We start from the raw sequence: 23,829 nt of genomic DNA, 5'->3' as shown, positions 1-23,829 counted from the left end.
CTACAAGCATTTATACTTGTAGATTGACCACCGAACCAAGGGGGAACGGTAGTTCTTTCTTAGATACTAAGAAAAAGAAAATGTCCAAAATTTAAATACTACATTTATGTGACATGACTTTTCAATAACTAAGCATTCTAACGTAGTAACTGGCTGTCAAGAAATTTTGTAGCTCAACTCACGCTTTAAATTTTTCCAAGTAATACAATTATATATAAAAGGAAAACGAAAAAGGTGGTGAAGGGTGCGAAACGCAAATATTGGTGCATTAAACCAGCGCAGATACAAAAGACAAAGCAATTGGAAGAGTAAACGGACATAACCCATATATCAAATGAGAGAGACTCACTGTTTCTTTTTCTAAGGAAGAAAAAATTTTATTGAACAGAGAAACTGAGCCTTTCATCTTGGATTGATTGAGGAATAGAGAACAAAAAAGAAAGACACCAAGACAATTCTGCAGCCCAGTAACCAACATAAAGGCTTCAATAAGATTTAAGCTTCTGGGTGCTTTGATAATGGCTGGTCCATCACATGGTCCTGCAAGCTTCTGGACTCAAGCGAATGCTCTGCTCAGAAAGAACTTAACTTTTCAGGTCCTCTCTCTCTCTCTCTCTCTCTCTACATAGTTGAATTTGTGATCCCATATAGAATTGTACGTTGAGTGTCTGCATGCATTGGTACTTTGGTAGAAATAGAATTTAGAACTTATGATCTATTATGTTAAATGACACCATTGAAAATATTTACCTTATCAAATTCTTGGTAACTTGTTATTTTTAATATTATCATGAAAAGCCAACAATTCTGGTGCCTATTACCATGAAACTATCCATGTAAAAATGATAACTTGTAAACAAAATGAGGCAATTCAAATATCATAGATTGTCCAAACGTGCTTTTAAATGTTTTCATTATTTATTTTCTAATTGTTCTTTGTCATTTTGTTAATTTAATGGTTTTTTTCTTTATTTGTTGATCATTGGTTTATTTTGGTGGGATATATTGAATTTTTTTTTTTAATCAGTCTTTTAATTCAGTAATAGCCATTGATACGGATCAATTTTTTATATGGCTGGTTCTCAATTATGGATTCATATGACAAAGTTTTCAATGGTTGATGGGTAGTGTTGTATAAAGCAAATGTGTTTCTAATGAAACAAATAAATTATCAAAGGCAATTATTGATCTATATCTTCAAAACATCAAAGGCAAATTTTTATTTATTTTTGGTTAATTTTGTTGTTGCTCAGCTAATATTATCATTTTTTTTTTTTTTTTGCAGAAACGAAATATGAGGACAAATATTTTGCTCGTTTGCTATCCTGCTTTGCTCTGTATACTAATTGTTGTCTTCCAACATGTTTATGATAATGTCATAAAACATGCCAAAAAATGTGACCCAAAAACCAATCCCGTTTGTCCCACTCCTGAGATTCCAATAACACCTCCACTGTTACAAGTGCCAAGATCTCCCTATCGTGCAGTCAGAACTGATTTTTTCCCATTTAATGACTTGCCAGATGAGTCATGCAGGAGGAATGGTTCTTGTCCTGCAACTATTCTTCTCACAGGGAATAATCATTCTGTTGGAGAAAGTATACCCTTCTGTCTGCCTCTTGTGTGTGTGTGTGTGTACATGTGTTTCAATTAACTTAAAAGCTGATTGTTTCACTTGATTGGATTATGGAAATAGCTTTTTCTAATTGATTTGGTTGAACTTACTCTGAATGTTTTGATAGCTTTGGCTGGGACTATGATTACAAGCTCTTTGAATACCTCTCAAATTATGGCTAGTTACAATGACCTGGCTAGTGTAGCTGCCAATGTTCTGGTAAGTTGTCTTTCCTCCATTTATTTATTTTTCCCTCTTTCTCTTTATTTATACCTTAATTTCATGTCCATCATCACTAGTATATTGTTTATTTTGCTTCTCAATCTCTAAATAGCTTTTTGCTGCTAATGTAACTTTTGTAATTGTCACAGGGATCATCATCAATGCCTCCTCAAGATTTAATTCCTTTAAAATTTCTAGATGATATAATCTATCTTGTCCAACGTCAATGCACAAACAACTTTTTAACTAACGTTGTTGATCTTGAAATGGGTGAGGTTTCTTCTCCTTTTATCCTCATTGCTCAAGAATTTTCATATCTCTGTTGCATGGACGCAAGAATGCTTTTTGTACATATCCTGTGTATATGGTTTGTGAAAACAACTTATCTTTACCTGAAATGTCAAACCACACCTTGTGCACATGTTCTTTGCAAATAGCTTTGCTTATGAATTTGACACAAAAGAACATGCCAGCTTTTCAAGAATAATGACAAGCAAACAAGAATGTGAAATGCATTCATATGAAAGATATATGCAACAATTATTAGTGGTATTGCTCGTGTATATGAGCCCTTCCAATTTTTTTTAAAGGTAAAAAGTTATTAATCAGTTAATCTTCTAAAATTCCATCCACTAACCATACTTTATATTTTAGAAAAAAGTTATTGGCCATGGTTCTCCCTTCAGAATGCTTGATGGATGTAAAGTTAGCAGATTCATTGCTTTGTAGCATGCAGGTTTAATGAGGGAAGCTTCTTTTTTGTGTTTGAGAATGGTCAGGTTCTGCCATAGTTGAACTATCTATGTATTTGATCCTTGACAATTGTTCTTACTAAGGACGAAAAACTGTCAAATTAGACTTGTTGTCTAATGGTGTGTGAGCTTGTTTTGTTAGAAGTGGGACTTACCAGGACTTATCTAAATCTGGGTGAACTTTACTAGGTCCATGTGCACTAAGTTAACAGCTTAATACAATGTTATCAACTTGACTCATACTCTCTCTCTCTCTCTCTCTCTCTCTCTCTCTCTCTATCTCTCTCTCTCTCTCTCTCTCTCTCTCTCTCTCAGGCACACACACACCCCCATGGAGACAGAAAGTTATTTGCATAAAACATACTAATTCTTTGTTAATTTCTTTTTCCGAGATCCAACAGAATGTGTTAAAGGTTTGGTTTTGTGGCGCAATGATTCTACTTTGGTAAATGATGAGTTATATAAGGGTTATTATAAAGGGAATCTACATGGAAAGATTAACGAGATAATTGCAGGTTAGTCCAGTTAATCCTTGTATTAATTGTTTCGTGTGACTTTAGAACTACTGAGGGTGGGCTTAAAGTTCAATTATAAAAAAATAAATAAATGAAAATAAGTAGAAAATACTTAAGGTTTGATATTTTCACAGCCTATGATTTTCTAAACTCGAACAAGAACAATTTTAACATGAGCATCTGGTACAATTCAACGTATGGTCAGACAGGTGACAATGTATTGCTTCGAATTCCACGCTCAGTGAATCTGGTAAGTATATGAAACTTGAAACTTAATTACTTCTTGATTTCTTTTGTCATGCTAGTATTTATTGGTCTTTTGTTTTTTGGGCTCTACCTAGTTCCATTTTAATTTTGAATTCTTGCATATGATTAAGATTGTTATTAGATTTTGAAGAAATATGAACCTGGGTTAAAACCTCCTCTCTCTCTCTCTCAATACCAAGAAAATCTTGGAACCATCCACCCTCTATTTACTCTCCTTCTTCGGTTATTCTTTCTCAATCCTTTCCCCTTCCTCTCCTATAAGCAAAGCTTACTGATTTAACTACCATTTGGTATCATAAACAATAGATTTCCAAAATTATAAACATGTAAGATCAATACTTCCATAGAAGACTAGTTATCAAAAGGTTGGCCCAATAATAGTGTATAGCCATTGTAGAGAGGGAAAATTCCTAGCTTATTACAAGTTGACATATCATTCTATCAAGTCCACAGTGTGGTCAATTATAAAGAGCCACGTACTGCTACCAGGTTTTGCTATCACTATTCAGAAACCAATAGAAAATTTTCAAGTGTCATTGAAATAGAGACATAAAAAGCACGCAAAAGACCAATCACACATCGGCGCATGTAAGCAATGACATAAGCAACCCGGCACGTGTAAGTAATGACATAGACGGTCCAATCGGGTGCTGACATGTGTCACCTTGAAAATCAAAACATTTCGGCCAATCAAAAGATGCCACGTGTCTTGGAGAAAAAGTCTTAAAGCTCCTCCAATCAGACTGTAACACGTCACCAATCAGACTTTGTCATGTGTCGCTTACCACCCCCAAACTCCTTTAAATAGAAGCCTTCCTAAGGCATTTCTACACACCAAGACATCCAAAGTACAAGCGGCATCAAAGAAGATTCAGAAGCACTCAGAACTATAGAAACTCTGCAGGAATCAAGTCTCAAATCCTTCAAGAACTTCAACCTCAAATACGAAGAACATTCAACGCAAAACCATCCAAACTACCTTCCTAGATCTTAAAGTTTGCTGGAATCAAGCTCAAAAGCCTTCAGAAACTTCAAGAAACCTTAAATCAGTGAAGCTCTACGAATTCAAGCCTCAAAAGGCCCGAAGAACTTCCACCACAAAACCTTCGAAGACGAAGAACATGTGAAGAACATGAAGAACATACGAAGAATATGAAGAACAAATAATTTCTAACAAGATCATAGCAAGAGATTCATTGTAATTCTGTGTCAAGGGTCTTTGATTCATCCTTTAGCCAAATTGAAGAATATTTGGTGTTTGAGTCAAAATCACATTATTACAATTCCTATTAACAAGTCTTTCAAGGAGATCGAATAAGAGGATCACTCTTTTGTAATTTCAAAGAATTGTTCCACATATTCATCAATACAAATCCATATTTGTGAAACATTTTTACTGTTGATTTATTTCAAGCTAGAAATTTAGTCATCCACAGCCATTGTTTTAATTCATTTGGTTTCAGATCTGAAAATTCTATATCAGGGCAAGTAAGCTTATTGTTTGTCCCTTTTTGAATCCCAAAAATGAACTCTTTCATGCTACAAAAATGACCTAAAATCCTACTTTTTAGAAATCGTCCCAATGAAAGGAGGGGGTTACTTGATCACTGATCTTGTTTATCACCATTAGGCTTGTATTTGGTTTATTAAGCAAAGATCACATTGGATTCATCAACCCAATCTGAACTACAGAATTTGTGGGTAGCAGTGTTAGATATTTTTTTCTTACATTTGAAGAGTGATAGGAAAAAAGTGCTGGACCAGTACTACCAATTTGAGTTTTGTAGTGGCGTCAATTCCAAAGGCAAAAAAAAAAAAAAAAATCCTCTTGTTGGTTTCATAATTCCAAAATTCCTTCATGAACAGTTCAACTAACATGTAACTAATATTTGATAGAATTGGTTTATAAATTCTACCCTTCTCCAAATCTCACTATAGCCAATTCATGTATTTAGCCTTACACACATGCATGCACGCGCGTGCACACACACACATGTATATGCCAAAATATTAGATTGGGGTATAAGTGAAGCAGGGCAGGCCAGGGGTATCTAAAGCTCATATACTCTACCCTGCTCCAAACCTGACTTGGTCACAAACTCACAATTAACATCATTTCAAACCCATCCAAGCCCATCCTGGCGGGGGTGGCTACCAAGAAATTTACATCACTAAATAATATCTAATTTCTACTTGTCTACATCAAGAGAGGCATGTCCTGTTAATATTTGTTAAAAATGGAAAATTTTTATTTCCATTGAAGCATTTGATTGACTTAATCAGCTTCTTTTAGAGGTTTGCTTGGTCATGTCATATTAGGGACATCACACCCAATGAGTTGACTACAAAATGACATAATATGCTATTATCTTTATTGTTCAATTTATTTGATTTGGAATTCTACTATTCATAATTCACTTTTGGAAACAATTTCACTCCCTATAGAAACAAGGCTTCCTTAAGAAATAAGGTACATTAACATTTGTTTATGTCATTCATATGGTTTATGTTTTTCTTTGAACTGGACTCTTTCCTCAGTGGTTTTTAAGTATTTAATATTTATCTTAATGTTTGCATCAAATGAAAAACTATTGTACATGCTGAACTATTGCAATATTTTTTTTTTGATAGGCATCCAATGCATACCTTCATTTTCTGCAAGGGCCTGGTACACAAATATTATTTGAATTTGTCAAAGACATGCAACAACGAACAGTCTTTCCCAACTTGGATATCGCTTCTCTTGTTGGTCCTCTCTTCTTCACATGGGTTGTTCTACAGTTATTCCCTGTATGTGACCTGTTGTTACTTGCATTAGCACTGTTTGACTTGTCCATATGGTTTGTATGTTCTTACAAACGTTGTTAGAATTTGTGCCACCCTATTACTATTTAGAGACAGGAAAAAAAATGGAAAAGAAAAAGAAAGCCCTGTCATTAGTTTATCATAATTTTTTTTCCTCTATATATGCAGAAGCCATGAATTGCTAGGTTTTTCTTTTTCCTTTTTTTCCTCCTTATTTAGTCATAATTCTCTTCATAAGTTCATGCTTAGGAATTCTATAAAGATCTACTTGGTGATGCTTTTAGACTTTAGTTGACTCCTTATACTGTAATACTCTAGTTTTGGAAATGAGCAACAATACATGATATTGATGTCCACTCTAAGTCTGTAAAGCTCTATGTGCACCAATGAAAAGAAAAAGATGTATGTGTAGAAAGTGCAAACAAATGGATTCATAATTATTCTATTAGTTGGAGGTGTCTGAGGTGATGCTGAAAAATTGATCATTTTCAGTGCACATGAATTTGCACTTGAGTATGACACCTTTATGAAAAGATACTGTACATGGTGAAGTCAAGTAGTGAGAGCTATTATGTTATGTGAGAAGAGATGCATATTTCTTCTATTTTAAATCATTCAAACTCTACATCTATGATTATCAATGTGTTACATTGACATTTGCTTGTAATCCTAGGATCAGGCCTTAAGTGGTATGTATTAACCTTCTCTTGGAGGGCCATGTGACAGTGTCTTATGTTTCTTGAGAGCAGAGGTCAATGATTGAATCTAACATCTGTTTTATTTTTCTTTTTGGCTATAGATTTTTACCTTGACACTATGGTTACAAATATTTTTAACATTTTGCCTAATAATGTAGGTTGCTTTGAAATCATTAGTTTATGAGAAACAACAGAAACTAAGAATCATGATGAAAATGCATGGGCTTGGAGATGGGCCTTATTGGATGATTTCCTACCTTTACTTTCTTTTTGTATCTTCGATCTACATGTTGGTTTTTGTAGCATCTGGTGCACTTCTAGGTAAGAATGCTAGGCAGTTGAAAAAAAATTTTCTTTTTAATTTGCTAGTATGTTGCTAAAATGCAAGTTTTTTCATTTCAGGCTTAAAATTCTTTGGATTGAATGACTTCAGCATTCAGTTTGTGTTTTATTTCATATATATAAACTTGCAAATTTCATGGGCCTTTCTAGGAGCTGCATTCTTTTCAAGTGTTAAGACTGCTACAGGTTTGAGGTTTACTACATTGTTGGGTAAAAGCCCTATATCCAATTAAAAGATTAACTAACTAACACATGGTCATGTTTGAAATTCGATGCTTGCAGTGGTAGCATACATATGCGTCTTTGGAACAGGATTTTTAGCAAGTTTCTTTTTCATGTCTTTTGTTGAAAGTAACTATTTTCCAAGTAAGTGGCAAAAATTGTGAAAAAGGAGTATCTGTTATCTCATTCATAGGGCTTCACAGATATACCTTTGATTTTTTTTTTGGCTTCAACATGATGTTTTATTTAATGATAGCTCATGTTTCAATTGACGGCCTTGCAGAGGAGATAATCAATCTTACACAGCAAAAGCTTGATATCTAGATATTTTCTTGCAGATTTTCACTCTTTTGTTGATATCCAAAAACCACTCCCAATGGTTGAGACTAGAGATACAAAGATGTACATCAGAGGCAGTCTTTGTTGTCACAGACAATAATAATCTCTCAAAAGAATTATTTTGCATCCAGACTGCTTGTGCATTGATTTTTATATAGGTTATACAAGAGCATGGAAAGCGAAAACCCTAGGCTCCTATTTATGTTTGATTGAACTGATGAAAATTTTTACACTAAAAATATTCTGATTTTGCATGGGGTTTCCCAAAAGAAATGCTTTAGTACCTTTTGAACTTGTTCTAGCATATAAGTAATGAAAAATTTTGTAAATAAAATTGTATGAATGGGGTAGATTTCCAATGGATGATCAAAACCATACGCTATGCAAAACTGAATTGGGGCAAGAGCAATGCTACTTTCTTTTCTCATAAATAGGGGTGAAGTGGAGTGGCTTACACATTAAACTAGATTAAGTGCTTCTAAGAAAAAAAAAAGTTTTACTCTTAAGAACTGAATCCTATTGCAAAACCGTAAATATTTGATGCTTTAATTTAGTCATTTATATGGATTTCTTGCCAATGATGGAGGTGAGATGGAACCTTTGCTTGATACTACCATTAGAAGTTGCATTAGTTGTTTGATCATCCATGTTCAGGAGAGTGGAGGAATGTGGACATTTTCTTAGGTTGAATTTGTTGTTTGACTGAATCATGTGTTGGTTCATGTATCACACTCAATCATTGGGTAAATTATATGTTTTCCTTTTTAGTGCATTTCACATTGTTTCAACCCTTCACATTAATATTTTCCACAAATTCTAATCATTCTAAGGCTAATTCTTTGTTGCAGAAATGTGGGTTATGGTAATGGAGCTATATCCAGGATTTTCTTTATACCGTGGGTTATATGAGTTTGCACAATATGCTCAATTGGACGGTGGGATGAGGTGGGAAGATTTGAACGATAGTGAAAATGGGATGAAGGAGGTCTTGATTATTATGTTCGTCGATTGGTTGGTGGTGCTTTTTGTTGCATATGGTACAGATAGAGTTGTGTCACTAGGAAGTGGGGTTAGAAGAAGAAAATCTCAAAATTCTCAAAAGAAGCCTTTGTTATCTTTTTGGAAGCCTAGTTTACAAAGTAAGGACTCCACACTTAATGTTCAGATGGATAAGGCTGATGTTAACCAAGAGGTAACTTTCTCTATATCCTACTTCATATACTAAATTTCTCACCCACCACCACCAGTAGAGAGTTTTGAAGAAACTTTAGTAGCACTCGGTACATATACATAAAGCCCATATAAATAGAATATAGTTTTTTCTAATCCTGTGCTTTATCTGCAAGGTGTTGTATACATTTTTTTAGATATTATGTCGAAATATTAAAAAATTCTAGGTTGTTTGTCAATTCAACCTCATGATTACATTTCTTTTTCTTTTTTTCTATGCCTCAATCAGGTTCTCTTCATTTTTTTTCCTTCCCCTACCCCCATGCCTCCCTAGTTCAAACTGTGTGATACAGATGATTGTTGCAGAATAGAAGTTATGGGAAGTGTATTTTATACAGTCCCTCAAATTGTTGTGAAATCCATCTTACTCAATGAAGTGACATAACTCTTTTATACACATAAATGATAATTCAAAATTTATCTATTTCCAGAGGGAGAAGGTTGACCAATTGCTACATGAATCAAGCACAAGCCATGCCATTGTTTGTGATAACTTGCAAAAGATATACCCAGAAAGTGATGGAAACCCTGAAAAACTCGCGGTGCAAGGACTATATCTTGCTGTGCCTAGAGGAGAATGTTTTGGTATGCTTGGTCCCAATGGTGCAGGCAAAACCTCTTTTATCAATATGGTCAGTATACAGGTTCTTTGTCTCTTCAAATGAAATAAACTTTTGGGAATTTGCATACGTGTTTTGCTGATGGTGGGAGCAAATAGAAAATGCTTTCAATGGTGCTCAATTTGAAGCATTTAACTTTATTGCATCCTAACCTGAAATTATTTAATGTTGTGGATAGATTAAAGATATATAGTTTACCTTGACTAACCAGGAAGTAGCAATAAAATTTAATTAAACTGTGATTGGACACTCTTTGGATTTTAATCACTTCTGTTAGGGAAATTAAATCATCTTTTTTACTTTCTTAAATCATTTTTTGTACTTTATGAAATATTTAGGAGTTAATACATATCTGTTGACAGATGATTGGACTTACAAAGCCAACCACTGGCACTGCATTTGTTCAAGGTCTTGATATACGGACTCATATGAATGAAATATACACCAACATGGGTGTATGCCCACAGCATGAGTAAGCTAGATCATCCTCCTGTTGTGTCAAGGAAACCTTCTTTTTTTTTTTTTCCTTCCATTCTACTTCCTTTTCTTTGAAATTGTAAGCTTGTTTATTTTCTTATAATTTTTTTTCCTCGAATAACAGCTTGCTTTGGGAAACACTAACAGGGAGAGAGCATTTACTATTTTATGGGAGACTTAAGAACCTTAAAGGTTCTGCATTAACACAAGTAAGTCAATGTTGCTTTTACTCTCAGTTTTGTTGAATGAAGGTTCATTTGTATTTGAGAGCCACAGATCCTTGTTGGAGGGCATATTGGAATTTGAGTGCGGCCCCATATATTTTGACCAACTATTATTACTTATAAATTCTCAAGGTAGGAAAAGTGACTTGATATATGATAATTGCACTAGTTAAGCTATAAATTTAGAATGTGAATATTATAATTATTTAAAAGGTGGAAAGGAAAGATGGGGGATACTATTGGTGCTATGCCAAGTATTAATTTGTTAGTGTCTGACAACCATGACATCAAACGAAGGTAATTTTGTACACTGTGTATTTATCCGGGTCCAGTATATGGATAGCTTAGTTTTGTGTCTGTGAGAGAGAATACTGTGATAAAGCTGCTACAATGCTTTAATTTGCTGATCACCTTCCGCATGACATGTTTTGAGTTCAGTTGTCCATTCCTTTGCTCTATCTTCAGGCAGTAGAAGAGTCTCTTAAGAGTCTCAACCTATTTCATGGTGGAGTAGCCAACAAACAAGCTGGAAAATACAGTGGTGGCATGAAGAGGAGGCTAAGTGTAGCCATTTCTTTAATTGGGGATCCCAGAGTATGCTTTAATTTCTGTTTCAATTTACTGTGTTGCTTAATACCTTTTTGGATATTTATCGTATGTTGTTTATGATGTAATCCTGGAATTCTGCAAGGTTGTGTACATGGATGAACCAAGTACTGGATTAGATCCAGCTTCAAGGAATAACTTATGGAATGTTGTGAAGAACGCAAAGCAAGATCGGGCAATTATTTTAACAAGTTCTCTCTCTTTCTCTCTCCCACCAATAATACAAAACAATTATTGCTGGTGTTGGATCATATAGACAATGGAACTGCAGTTTTATAGGCTTGTAGATGATAATTAAAATAAAAATAAAAATCCTATTTTTCTCCTTGCCCTACTATATGGTCCTTTGCTTTGTTATTTTCCCTCATACTTACACCGATGAAGCTTGTATACATGGTTTCAGCTCATTCAATGGAAGAGGCAGAGTTCCTCTGTGATCGGTTAGGATTCTTTGTGGACGGTAGCTTGCAGTGCATAGGAAACCCAAAAGAGGTACCTCAATAATATAACTAATTCATAGAGATTTAAAATTATTGAGTTAGTGGTCCTTAATGGATTTTCCTGTTGTTGATCTTTAGTTATCTAACTTCCATATTAGATAGGAAGATGCATATGATAAGAACGTAAGAATGCATGATAGCTTTAGCAACTGAGAAGCATTGGAAAGCATGCAAGCTAACTGCATATACACTACTGAGTAAAAGTCCTCAATTAATTTGATTTGTATTGAAGTACTCAATACCCATTGTCACCTATATTTATTCTTTCATGAATATGTTGAATATCAGCACCAACAGTCAAATTACTATAAGACACAAAATTCCTGTATCAAGCTTGATGTTTTTACAACACCAACATGTTGCATTTACCTCCCCTTGGGCACTCAGCAGTCAACACTAATCATGGGAGGTGGCCATCTCCCATCTCTTAATCCCTATTTTCTAGGCAGGATTTGATCCTAAGTCTATTCTTAGATAACAAAAATCTTTACTGTTTAGGCTTGTTAACAGCCTCATCATTTCCCCCATTCAAATTGATTCTTGACACTTTTGGAGCTCCGATGCAATTTAGCTTGCTCTTTCCTATATCATCTTGACTTCGAGTATCTTGCTATGGTGTGAACCATCTTTGTCAAAGTTCAAGGGCGCTAACATCGCACCAGCCTACGACTATTTAACTGTCTTCTTTTTTTCTTTTTTAAAAGAATTCTCCTATAAAAATGCAATTGAATAAGTTAATTCTTCATACGGTGTTCGACAGCTGAAGGATAGATATGGAGGGTCTTATGTGTTTACAATTACAACATCTTCGGATCAAGAAGAAGAAGTGGAGAACATGGTGCAACATCTTGCACCAAGTGCCAGCAAGGTATACCAATTATCTGGAACCCAGAAGTTTGAGATACCGAAAAGTGAGATTAGAATTGCGGATGTATTCCAAGTAGTGGAGACTGCAAAGAGAAAGTTCACTGTTTTTGCTTGGGGTTTGGCTGACACCAATATGGAGGATGTTTTCATCAAGGTTTCACGTGAGGCCCGTCAATCCAATGCCCTGACATGACTGTTAGATACATTCAATGATTCCTGCAATTTACTTTGATACCAATCTTATTTTCAAACCATTACTATCCCTAATCGTTTAAATGTAGTTATTATTATGGCAATTAAGCATTTTCTCTGCCGTTCACCTCTTTGTTTTGTTTGTTTGCACTTATATTTCTTGTCCTTTCATTGTAAAGGGTTCTCCCTGCAATCAAAGTGGCATTTCAATGCCGTAAACAGTAAGATTGAAAGTTTGTTTATACCCCTACTATGTGGATTAACCAATATTAAGCCGAGTTGTTAATTAGTCAAATTATAAGTAGTCCTTGGTTATGCAAACAATTCCAAATTAACAAAGGTAACTTAGGTCGGTGACTTTCCGTAAAGTTCAGTTGACCCAACTGTCAGGCCAAGGTCAGATGAACTCCTCCAGAAGTCCATATCGATGATCTTGGTTGACCTAACTGCCTGGCAAACTTCAGGCGAACTTCTTTGCACAGCATACTGAACAACAACTTCTGACATCTTCTATATATTTTACACAGAAACAAGAACTTGTGTTTACATAACACATATAATCATTCCATTAAGTTACATATTTTGAATTGGTGTCATTTTCTTTATTTCTCTTAGTAGAGTAGCAGTGACTCCATACATTTGTGCAAAGTTATGGTAAGCAGAACATCTTCCTCTTGCATGGGAAGAGAACTAACAAAAGAAAAGGATAAGAGCTAAGTCGAGGGACATGAGTTTCTCCATTGACTCAAAAGGGGTTAATAAGCCCCATTTTTTTTTTATTGGTTGCCATTAACACGAGATGGTATTATGTATAACCGTTTCATGCAACATCTCTCCCAAATGGGTGGAGTCCCACAATTGTGGAATCCACCCTCATGTAAGAGAGATATTGCATGCAACCATTACACAAAATAATAAATCATTTATCACACGGGAGCCCTATCATCTTAGCTCTGTGTCACTTGGTCATACTAGCAAGTTGCGACTACATATTTTGTGGCTAGCTAGGCTCTCGGTTTGATAACCTAGTCAAAGACTTATTTTAACCAATCACATGCTACCAAATGGTTGTGAACTTGTGACGATTGAAAGTTAATATACAGGAAAATTATAAGTACATTTATCATTTATAATTTATAATTTATAATTTATATTACTAGTTTTATGGGTTTAATCATGTTTATTTAGGAAGGAAGGGTCAATCACAGTAGCTTGAACTAGTCCTCTCTGGCCTGAGTTTCTGTTAGAATTTGATGAAGAAACTATTGCTTGAGCATCAGGAGGTACTGGCATCTCAGCTGAGTGGCCAGAAATGCGGAGGTTACCAGCATCATCTTGGTCCCAGTATACTTCTACCATAAGACCTGTAGGATGTTCTGTAGACTCACTGTCTGGAATCCTCACTAATTGAGATCCTATAGGTATCTGATAATTATAATGAAAAGATAAAATAAATCAAAACTATATGCAAGCACTAAACAGTAGCTTTCTATAAACAATATAGGAACATAAAATAAATTGTGTACCTGAAATGAGACTCCAGATGTTAAAGTCAAAGTTGTTAACCTTCCCTCAGCAGCAGCACTCTCTAACTCTGCTTTCTTTGCTATGTTTAAGAAAACTTCATTAAGAGTTGTAAGACTGATTTGGATGTCAGCTATTCCAAATTCTTTCTTTCTTTCTTCGAGCTCATTGAAAAAATTCTGTTCAAATGTCAATTAAAAAAAATAAGAAACATAAATGCTGAAATTGTGGCAGTATCATTCCCCAAAACCAATATCAAGGAAAGCCCTAAATGGATTTTAGAATAAAAGTTGTTTTAGCAAAAGTCCTTTTTTTTTGGGTGCTGTAAATATAGCATCTGATCTTTTTAGAAGCATGTTCTGAATTGAATATTGGCTTATATACTCTTTCTTGTAAAACATTTTCTCCCTTTCAATTTCGGGATAACCCAAAGAATGCTTTATGTGAATTGCGGAAGTGTGCAACTGTGTCTAGCTAATACAAGAGGGAAAGGATCATAAAGCCCTAACCTATATGTTTAGGTTGTAGGCAAATGATGGAAGCTACAGAGATTTTCCACTAAGTTTTAAATTGAGACCAGTTGGTGAGAGCATCTTGGGGAGACTCTAAAAAAGGCCTTAAGATATAGGGACTAGGCCCCAATTATGTTATATTAACACCTTTACTTATTTACCTTTTCCTTGTGTTGGATTTCCACTCACACATGTCTACCCAACAATCTTCTCCTCACTTGTGAATTCATTGCCTCCTTGTGGGTTTCAACATCTCTCTATGGGCCGAGAACAAACCCTACTATCTTCTTTCTACCTAAGGTTTTTTTTCCCCATCACCACATGTCATCTATGGGCTCTTATACATAATCCATGGGAACCACATCTCATCCCCGCAAGTTCATCAATGGGAACCCCATATGTCCATGTCCATGTCCACTTGTGTGGGCTCCAAGTACACATGCCATGTCCCCACTCCAATGGTGAAAGTGATCCATAACTGCTCTATTTGCTAAAGGGACCCATACTTGCTCTATCTACAAAAAAAATAACCTTGCCACCTTGCGCACATCACCATTAGCTCTAATACCACTTTTTAGGGAGACTACACCTTAGAGACTTTAATTGAGGACTTAATATAAGATATTAGGACACCATTTCACCCAAAATCTTAAGCCTATGGGTTAGACCCAATTATCTTATATTAATTCCTCAACTTTATTTTTTCTCCATGTGAGACTTCTACTTGCACGTGTATACCCAACACTTGTATTAACTCACATATACAGTAATTGGTGTTTCATCTAAGTTCAAATTGAAAACCAAGAAGACAAGAAAGTTTTGATGCGAAGATAACAAAGTAGAAAGCATAATATGCTTACCCTTAAAAGGCTCTCTCTATCATGAGGAATGACAAAAGTTAGGAAGGCCTCATTCTCCACTTTTGGCTCTATGTTCAAATGCTGTCCAAATTTTCCCAATATAAGAAAATCCAACCATTTGTGAGTCAAATTTTTTTTTTGATCATTGTACTTATTCAACTTACATATTTAAAAAACTGCTTTACAGCCCCATGATGAGTTTCAGTGACTGTATCTTCATCGGGAGGAGCTTGTCTATCATTGCTTCTGGAGAAGCTCACATTGGCAACAAAACCACTCCCAAACCGTGACTTTAACCTGATTGAGGTTCCAATGCACCGGAGCCTACCCTTTGCCATGATTCCTATCCGGTCACTTAGGATGTCAGCTTCTTCCATTGAGTGTGTTGTTAGTACAATTGCACGCCCTTTCTTTGCATCCTCTATTATGTCCCATACATGTCTTCTAGATATTGGATCCATGCCAGTTGTCTGCAGATCACAAATTACATCACATAAACATATAAAGTAAACCAATGTCTAAAGGGAGGATTTCTTATCTGTTTACCGGTTCATCTAAAATGACTAATTTTGGATCACCAATAAGGGCTATTGCAAAGCTGAGGCGACGTTTCATTCCACCACTGTAACTACTAGCTCTTCCATTGGCTGATTCAGTGAGCCTCATCTTATCCAGCAAATTTTGAGCAATCTGTATTTTAGCAGAAGCTTTTGTCTTTAAGAAATAGAGAGTTTAAAGAGTGATTCTCTATAAAATGAGCTCATCAATAATGGGAATAAGCATCTATTTAGAACATCTTCAAAGAAAAATGCAAATAGATGCTTATTCTTGGATTGAAAAGCTATTCAGAGTCCTAAATCAATGGTAAGGAGGAATCTACCAATTCAATGGAATTAGGTGGTAGGCCTTTGATATTTGCAAAGAGGTGGAGGTGCTCTTGACCAGACAATGCGTCCCAAAGAATATCAAACTAAGTGATGGTTCAAGATCCAAGCAAGTGTTAGCCTCTAATTCTCAAATGAATATATCATTGCTATATGGTGGAAAAATCTTTGCTTATATAGACTAGAATTCTGCAAGCTACTTGCACAAAAATTGAGAGACAAGAGGGACTATATCACCTGTGGACAAACTCCTATGAATTTTCGGATGTTTGACATGCCAATAGAGTTTCGAACAGAATTTCCATAAATGGTTGCTGTTAATAAGGCAGTGTATAATTTGATTACATTCCACTTGAATTCATTCCAAAGAAATTGTAAATCATGAGACCAAAAAGAGAGGAAGAGAACCTACCATCTCCCCTATTCACTGTTGAAATGCCAGTTAAACAATTGATTATGGTAGTTTTTCCAGCTCCATTTGGTCCAAGAAGACAAAATAGTTGATCCTTTGTAAAGTTTACCCACAAATCCTGAAGTTAAATTGCACAAAGGCAGTGGTTATCATAACAGAAAATCCATTTATGAATAAGTATATACTCAGCTTGTTCTACCACAATTATAGTTGTTGGAAATTGTCTCAACTTTCTAATTTGACTTAGTTTGTATTTTCTTGGCGTGGAAAGAAAGTCTGTTCCTGGTCTGCCAAGGAAGAGATATTGTAGTCATATAAATAGACAATACCACAAAATGTTTGGTGACATTGTCTAGGGGTCCTCCCACATGGGCGGGGACTTTGAATTAGTTTGTGAGAGAGCCCTTTTGTAAGGTTTGAAGAGATTTGTATTTGACTTTAGATTTTTGGTTTGAGTTAAAGAGAAATCTCTTAGAGGGTGCTATGCAGTAAATAAAAATTTCTCTTTGTTTTAGGTGCAGTCCCCAAGGTTTAACCACATAAAACTTGGTTTTCTTGTTGTGTGTATGTGTCTATTTTTCTTTTGGGTTTCTTTGTTCCTATTTGTTATGGAGATCTTTCTAAATCCGTAATAGTTTTAACAATCAATCTTGTTATTTGAGCTTCTCGTTTTTTACTACAATACCAGAACCTCCACTTAATTTGATTCTTCCAAATGACTAGCATTTGCCAACTATCAACCAATTTGATCTAATCATCCATGTTGGATTAGCTACGTCCAACAAGGTAATAATGCAATATAGTAATTTAAAATAATGAAGAAACAGGAAAGTCATAAAATGTGCACTAAACTAATTACATTGTTTTGGTAAATTTCCCAAACATCTTTAAATATAGGAACTATGAAATAATGAGTCCTCATAACCATGTGTAAACAATAATATAGTGGAGGGATGAAGTTAACATCCTTCTTCTCCTCCTAAGCATGCTACAAAGTAAATGTCATAAGATTCTTACCTTAATAGCATGGTACGGTGGAGTCACTCTGCATCGACAGCAACCAATTTTTATGGCCTTAGGATATGTCTTTACAAGGCCATGTATCTGAACTGCAGCCGTTGGATCATCTATTCCCTCATTGGCTTGTTGTTTTACATGGCTCTCCTCTTCAAGGACATCTTCATCATCTGGAGTAACAGACTCAAGCAATGGATCTGAACAAATGCAATTGAAAATGTTTCCCTCTGCAAAAAGAAACAGGAACAATAAGTGCTTGTCATTGATACTAGCTAACAAGGAGAAGAGATGGCGACACACACACACACACACACATATACATATATCAAGATTTAAGAATTTACCTTTTGCCTTGTTTCCACCTTTTCCCATCCAATACAGAGGATTTAAAAAGTAGAACAATGGTTTCCTCAAACCAGATGCATTTGGGATTATGTTATCGAAGTAGACAGCCAAAATAAACCACATAAAAAATGTAGATGCAAGCCACTTATAAACACCATCCTAAAAGAACATGAGAAAAGACATTGCAACTGTTATGAAACTTCAGCTTCTACTTTGAGAATGAGAACAAAAATGTAAATAGTGAAAAGAAAATAAAGAAAAACTAGGCTGATGTGAATCAATATTAAGAGTTTCAGCTATGAAGTGTGTACTTACAATTGTCATTACACAGTCAATATTGTCTGGTGGATAATTGTCTGGTGATTGTGGACAGTCTGCCCGCTTACTCCAGCTAATGGCAACACCTTTAGGGTTTGAAGTTGCAGTTAAAAGCAAGTGAAGAGCCTGGGCAAATAGATTTGGGGGAAAAAATGACCACATAATTCTAGCTTTCATAGCAGTGCCTTGACTATAGGGGAATCCAAATTGTGTTACCATCTGAGACAAAACCAAAAAAAAAAAAAAAAAAAAACTATTATTAGAGTCAAAAGAAAGACCCATCTTCTTAATATTGAGAATCAAAATCTTGCCTGTGTTATGAAGCCGACGACAAATATAGCGAATCCCACTGTTGTTGATGAAGATGACTTGCGAATGAAAGTCGACAACATGAATGCAAAACTAAGCTATCATCATAAGTCAGAAAAAAAATAAAAAAAATTAGGCATAATATATTAAAAAAATACATTTTCAATTACAAATTGAATGCATACCAATTACCAAATAAAGGAATAATAATCAGGAAAAATATAATTACTTTCAAGACTGCTTAACTTCTTATTGATTCAATTGCTTAAGTTTCTTTTGCAGAGGAGTGAACTTTTTCAATTTTTCTTTTTTAGTAGAAGTCTTAGAATAAGATTTAAGTGCATATGAAAGCTTATATACATTGAACATGTGCATTTTAACTACTGTAGCTTACATATAGATTTTTTCCTTTATTGTAGCTCTATTTGGAACAACATATGTCTCTGTTGCTTATTTCTTTGAAATAAATTTCTAAGTCAAATCCCCTTAACGAAAAATTGAAAACAAAATTTTTCTGAAATTTCATCATAGTATAGCTAGTGTTGCAAGAAAGAAATTTACCATATTGATTTGGAAAAGAAAGAACAAAAGGAAGACAACTGCAAAGCTGTTCTTCAAGAAAATATCAAATCGAAACAGCATTCCAAAGAGAACCGTTAAAAGTGATGAAAGAGTTGTAAGAATTCCCTCCCATGTGAGCCATGACAACCAATAAGCAGAGTCATAGAGACCCATCATAGTCATTGCCTGTTGGAAATAATTAAGTACAGAGAAACCAAAAAATAAGACAAGAAAGTGGAATGAGACACATCACAGTACTAATCCTGCAAGGGCCAGCATGCATGCCAGCTAGTTCCATCTTTATAAGTTCAAACATTAGATAGTGAGTACCTGCCGAAGTTTGAGCTCTTTCTCTGTGACCAATGAACCCATTTGAAACACAAAACCAAACATGGCAGCTGCAAGGAAAAATGGAGGTATCATTGCATCCAAAGAAGAGGAGAATTCCATTCTTGGGTGTGCAAATTCTTTAAGCCCAACAATCCAGCTAAAGTTCGGATCTGAAATTCAAGAAGTGGAGAGAGAAAGATAATCATATAAAATAAAGGACCTATTAACTATTGAGCAGAAACATATGAAGGCAATGTTTATGACCTCCAATGAGAGACCTAGCAATTTCACGCTCTGCAGCCAACTGAAGTGGAATTTGAAACTTAAATGTGCGATCTTCTCGATTAGTAATTGAAGTTAAATTAGTTTGAACGCCATAGCTTATCACAGTCTTGTTCCTCACTAAAAAATGCAAAGCTCCTGGACACCGCCTAGGATTGCTTAAAAGCCATGCATCTACGTCATCCTGTGTTCTAAATGCCTTAACCTGCATAAACAAGTTACAGAACCAGTGGTTTCATGGTACATGATGTTCTAAATATACGCGTGCAGTATGTATCTTTATAGTCCTGCCATATTTTGGTTGAAAATAAAAGGCAAAAGATTTTTAATTGTGGAATTGAACAATCAACCTTGGTTCTTTTTGAATGAAAACATCTTGGGAAGGTATTTTTTGAGAGAAATCTTAGTTTAATTTGATATTATGGTATGATGACTCTGTTATAAGTTGTAGAAGAAAAAGACATTGCACCGTTTAGAGGCCTCATTTGGTCCAAGTCCGTAAGAGCTTATTAGCTTACTTTTTGGCCTAAATTTCGAAGGCTTTTATTATCTAAATTGCTTATTTTGTTTTCTAACTAACTAAGAAAACACACAAATTTCCCATGTCCCACTCTAAAAAATTTAGCCATAGATCTGTTTCGAGCGTAGAGTTACATATGTGTGCTACGGATCCACATGCATTCCTTCAGAGGCTGGCCATTAGTTTGCAAAGGAGGTACCTATTATTGATGTTTCTCATTGCAGAAGTTTTGTCAGTATAAATTAACACTCAGGAAGAAAATATCTTATGAAGTACTTTGTAAGAAATCTCACCACACTCAAGCATTATACAAAAAAGGAGTTCTCAATTAAAAGAGAAATTTTATTAATACTTAGGACATTACACACATTGCTACATACCACACACTCATCACAAATTTCATTCTCTGCTTTTCTATTTCCTTATACTTGCATTTCCCTTTTAGCTTATGCACTTATTGGATACACTGTCATGCAAAGAACACGTACACAATGTTTTAAGACAAATCACTGTCCAATTGTAAAAGTCGGTGATGAATCTTATGAAACTTGGTCTTTGTTTACAAGAGATGGTTGCTTTACATGAGATGGCAAAGCCCCTATTAGTAATTGGGACCCATGTCATGAGAATCATTTTCATGCCAAAGATATTTTCAATCTTTTCATAAAAGGGCAAGAGGGCTTAGATTCTCTTGAAGCATTTTCTAGGATCTCATTAGAAATGACGGTATTAGATATGTAAAAACTTGAAATCTTAAATAATGCTCCCTTACAAAATTTGATCTTCTAAACATGACCAACAATATGAGACTAAGGTGGTATCCTTTACCATATTTTCCACCAAAAGAAAAAGGAAATGCTAAATGTACTACAAGTTTTACTAGTTTAGCTGCAAAAATAGTTGTAACCTAAAGCTACAACTTTACCTAAAAAAATAAATATTACTACATATTTTGAAAATCTAATCGTAGAATTACAAGTTTTTTACGCTCTTAATACACATGTCAAATTTTGTATTAATCTGATATTATTTACTATGTGATTTATAAACTTATATTTTATACATAATTTTAAACTACAAAAATTTGCAATTTAAACAATTTATTGATGATATAGTTATTGATCTTTAATTTTCTAGGAATTTTGCAAGTATAGAGAATATAAGAAGGATATATAATTTAATGGTGGATTTGTCAAAATTCACTTCCAATAAAAAAAATATTAAGGTTGTAACTTTAGGTTACAACTAATTTTGTAGCTAAACTAAGGACAAAGTTTGACTCCAAACATATTTGACGCCTTAATTAAACTTCAACCCCTAATAGGAAGATGAAATATGTCATCGTCATGTGCAATGCACATGAACCACATAATCAAACTTAATTCAACAAACCAAATGAGTCATGTGCATTGCACACAACAGAATATATGTCATCTCTCTGTTAAAGGTTGAAGATAAGGTTCCAAACATGTTTGCAACCAAATTTTTTCCAAAACAAACGCGGCAACAAATGTAATCGGTGGACTTCAACTATCTTATGAATGTTTGATTTTATTATTATTATTATTATTATTATTATTATTATTCTTACTTTTATTATTATTATTTTTTGTATTTTGTAACATGATCAATTGTAAGCTCAATCTATTAATATTGTAATAGCCCTACCATCACTCAAAAAAAAAAAAAAAAATGCAGTATAACATATTGACAAGTAAAGAAACACCCACATAATCCAAGGACAAGTAGGATTAGTACACAACAAAACTGAATCATTGATATTGTATAAATACCTTGTTTAAGGGAATCTGGCGGCCAGGATTATTGTTCATGATGGCAGTGACAATTGTGTTAATGGTGGCGCTTCCATTTCCACTCCACACAAAGTCGAAACAGGGTTTCCTGATGTGAGCCTTACGTTCACATGGTGGGATTGGGAACGACACAGCCGCCTTTGGATCAGTGACTTCGGCATAGCTACGCTTGCTGCCTTTTTGAATGCAGAACAGGAGGAACACGAATATGAAGGACGCAAAGAGTTGGACCAACGTAGACTTTTTGTTTCGCTTTGCCAGGAGAAAGTTTTTCTTGAACAGTGCCTTGTATTGTTGGGAAAGTAGAGGTAAGCCCCTCTGCAAATCCATGGATGACTTTTAGCTTTTTTAGTTTTGGACTTTGCATAGGAACATTATGTATGTGGGTGAGTAATTATTTATGGCTCTTGGCGGTGCTTTCAAGTTTCAAGAATCCGAATAGGTTTGCATAGGACATTTGTTAACCAAAAATGACAGTTATACAGACTCTTTACGTGGCAAGCAGTTGGTAAGTAAAAAAAGTAACGTGAGAAGCCCAAATGAAAATTAGTAAGAATTAGTCCTGAGAATTGTTTGTAAGAAAATTATAAAATACTAGTATGTAGTAAGCGAATTACTCTCTCTATCTCAAATTGTTTGACCTCTATTTCATATTATGATAATCCTCCAATGCACACGCACTTGAATTTTTTCACACTCTCTTACACACAACCTTTACATAATTTTCACATAAATACATGATATCTAAATGCTAAAATACAAGCAAATTTAACACGGAATAAAGCCAATACATGATTAAATAAAATCAACTTTACAATAATTGTTCATGATTGTACTAATTCAGTAATTAGCTTGGTTAGAGTATCTACATGTATGGTTGTGACATGCCCAATAGTGTATCGAATCTTTGCTTACGCTAAAGTATTGATCTAACTCTCTCTTTACCTAAGAAGTTAAATAATTTCTGTAAAATGAAGTGATTCAATTTTGTAGTTAGATCAAAGAGTTTGAAGGAGTTATTACTCGATTTGTATGATTATGATAGTTAATTTTGAAGATAAGTAAAGACACGGGTGACATTAAAGTATTAAGCCATTTTCAAAAGTTTAGATATGAAATTGAATTTTCAGAATTGAAATAATAGTTTGGCCTAATAATGAAAGTGGAAATTCATTCATGTTTACTAGCTCGGCGTTGCTGATCCTGAAAATGGAAATGTTATCTATAATTATTAGGAGAGATAGAAATCGGATTTGGAATAAGACTTTTTTAACTTTTAAGTAGAAAATGTTTTCTAAAGTCTCTATCAGGTTTAATAAATAAATAAAAAATTAGGTTTGATTTTTCCACCAAAATAATTCATATAGAAGCGACATGTATGTTTGGAACAATTGACAATTACATCGATGCCATCTTATATTTGAATTATGTAATTGATATTTTTGTTATAACTCTAAATTTACTTTTCCAATATAGATAAAGATAAAGAATTCATGTAAGATGAAATATCAATTTACGTAAATTGATATTTCACCAAAAATAAATTTAGTTGTCCAATATTAGAAGTTCAAAGGGAAAAAAAAAGATAAAGAATTTATTTATAGCGAAATTCCTTGGTGGAAAATTATTTAGGATTTTGTCTTACTAA

General features: G+C 34.5%; 2 protein-coding genes across 2 annotated transcripts; one reads left to right on the top strand and one right to left on the bottom strand.

Moving 5' to 3' along the window:
* The first annotated feature begins 518 nt into the window (after positions 1–518).
* On the top strand, positions 519–12,547 carry LOC142631679 (ABC transporter A family member 10-like). Its single transcript, XM_075805910.1, has 18 exons — positions 519–596; positions 1,286–1,625; positions 1,743–1,834; positions 1,987–2,107; positions 2,991–3,104; positions 3,239–3,354; positions 6,003–6,161; positions 7,033–7,195; positions 7,277–7,402; positions 7,499–7,582; positions 8,626–8,969; positions 9,439–9,639; positions 9,990–10,099; positions 10,229–10,313; positions 10,794–10,922; positions 11,020–11,125; positions 11,338–11,426; positions 12,195–12,547. The coding sequence occupies exons 1-18, from the start codon at positions 519–521 to the stop codon at positions 12,492–12,494; spliced, it is 2,757 nt and encodes a 918-aa protein (XP_075662025.1). The 3' UTR covers positions 12,495–12,547.
* A 1,002-nt stretch (positions 12,548–13,549) lies between these two features.
* Positions 13,550–22,592, bottom strand: LOC142630338 (ABC transporter A family member 2-like). The gene is made up of 16 exons (XM_075804329.1): positions 22,161–22,592; positions 19,830–20,052; positions 19,566–19,735; positions 19,236–19,421; positions 18,677–18,772; positions 18,363–18,584; positions 18,047–18,206; positions 17,703–17,929; positions 16,686–16,803; positions 16,511–16,587; positions 16,270–16,359; positions 15,936–16,079; positions 15,554–15,859; positions 15,390–15,470; positions 14,020–14,196; positions 13,550–13,918 (listed from the first exon to the last, which is right to left on the bottom strand). Exons 1-16 carry the CDS (start codon positions 22,509–22,511, stop codon positions 13,664–13,666), a joined length of 2,883 nt encoding a protein of 960 aa, XP_075660444.1. The 5' UTR covers positions 22,512–22,592; the 3' UTR covers positions 13,550–13,663.
* Between the last annotated feature and the right edge of the window lie 1,237 nt (positions 22,593–23,829).

The sequence above is a fragment of the Castanea sativa genome, chromosome 4 (assembly GCF_040712315.1).
Source record: "Castanea sativa cultivar Marrone di Chiusa Pesio chromosome 4, ASM4071231v1".
Classification (NCBI taxonomy): domain Eukaryota; kingdom Viridiplantae; phylum Streptophyta; class Magnoliopsida; order Fagales; family Fagaceae; genus Castanea; species Castanea sativa.
The sequence above is the reverse complement of the archived record's forward strand: the minus strand, read 5'-3'. Positions and strand labels throughout refer to the sequence as shown.

Bases quoted from the DNA above. Each gene is read 5' to 3' on its own strand.
- LOC142631679 (XM_075805910.1), top strand. From the start codon at position 519: ATGGCTGGTCCATCACATGGTCCTGCAAGCTTCTGGACTCAAGCGAAT. The intron at 2,108-2,990 runs GTGAGGTTTCTT...GAGATCCAACAG, and splicing joins CGTTGTTGATCTTGAAATGG to AATGTGTTAAAGGTTTGGTT. The intron at 6,162-7,032 runs GTATGTGACCTG...CTAATAATGTAG, and splicing joins TTGTTCTACAGTTATTCCCT to GTTGCTTTGAAATCATTAGT.
- LOC142630338 (XM_075804329.1), bottom strand. From the start codon at position 22,511: ATGGATTTGCAGAGGGGCTTACCTCTACTTTCCCAACAATACAAGGCA. The intron at 19,422-19,565 runs GTACTCACTATC...TATTTCCAACAG, and splicing joins AAGAGCTCAAACTTCGGCAG to GCAATGACTATGATGGGTCT. The intron at 15,471-15,553 runs GTAAGTTGAATA...AAATTTGGACAG, and splicing joins TAAAGCAGTTTTTTAAATAT to CATTTGAACATAGAGCCAAA.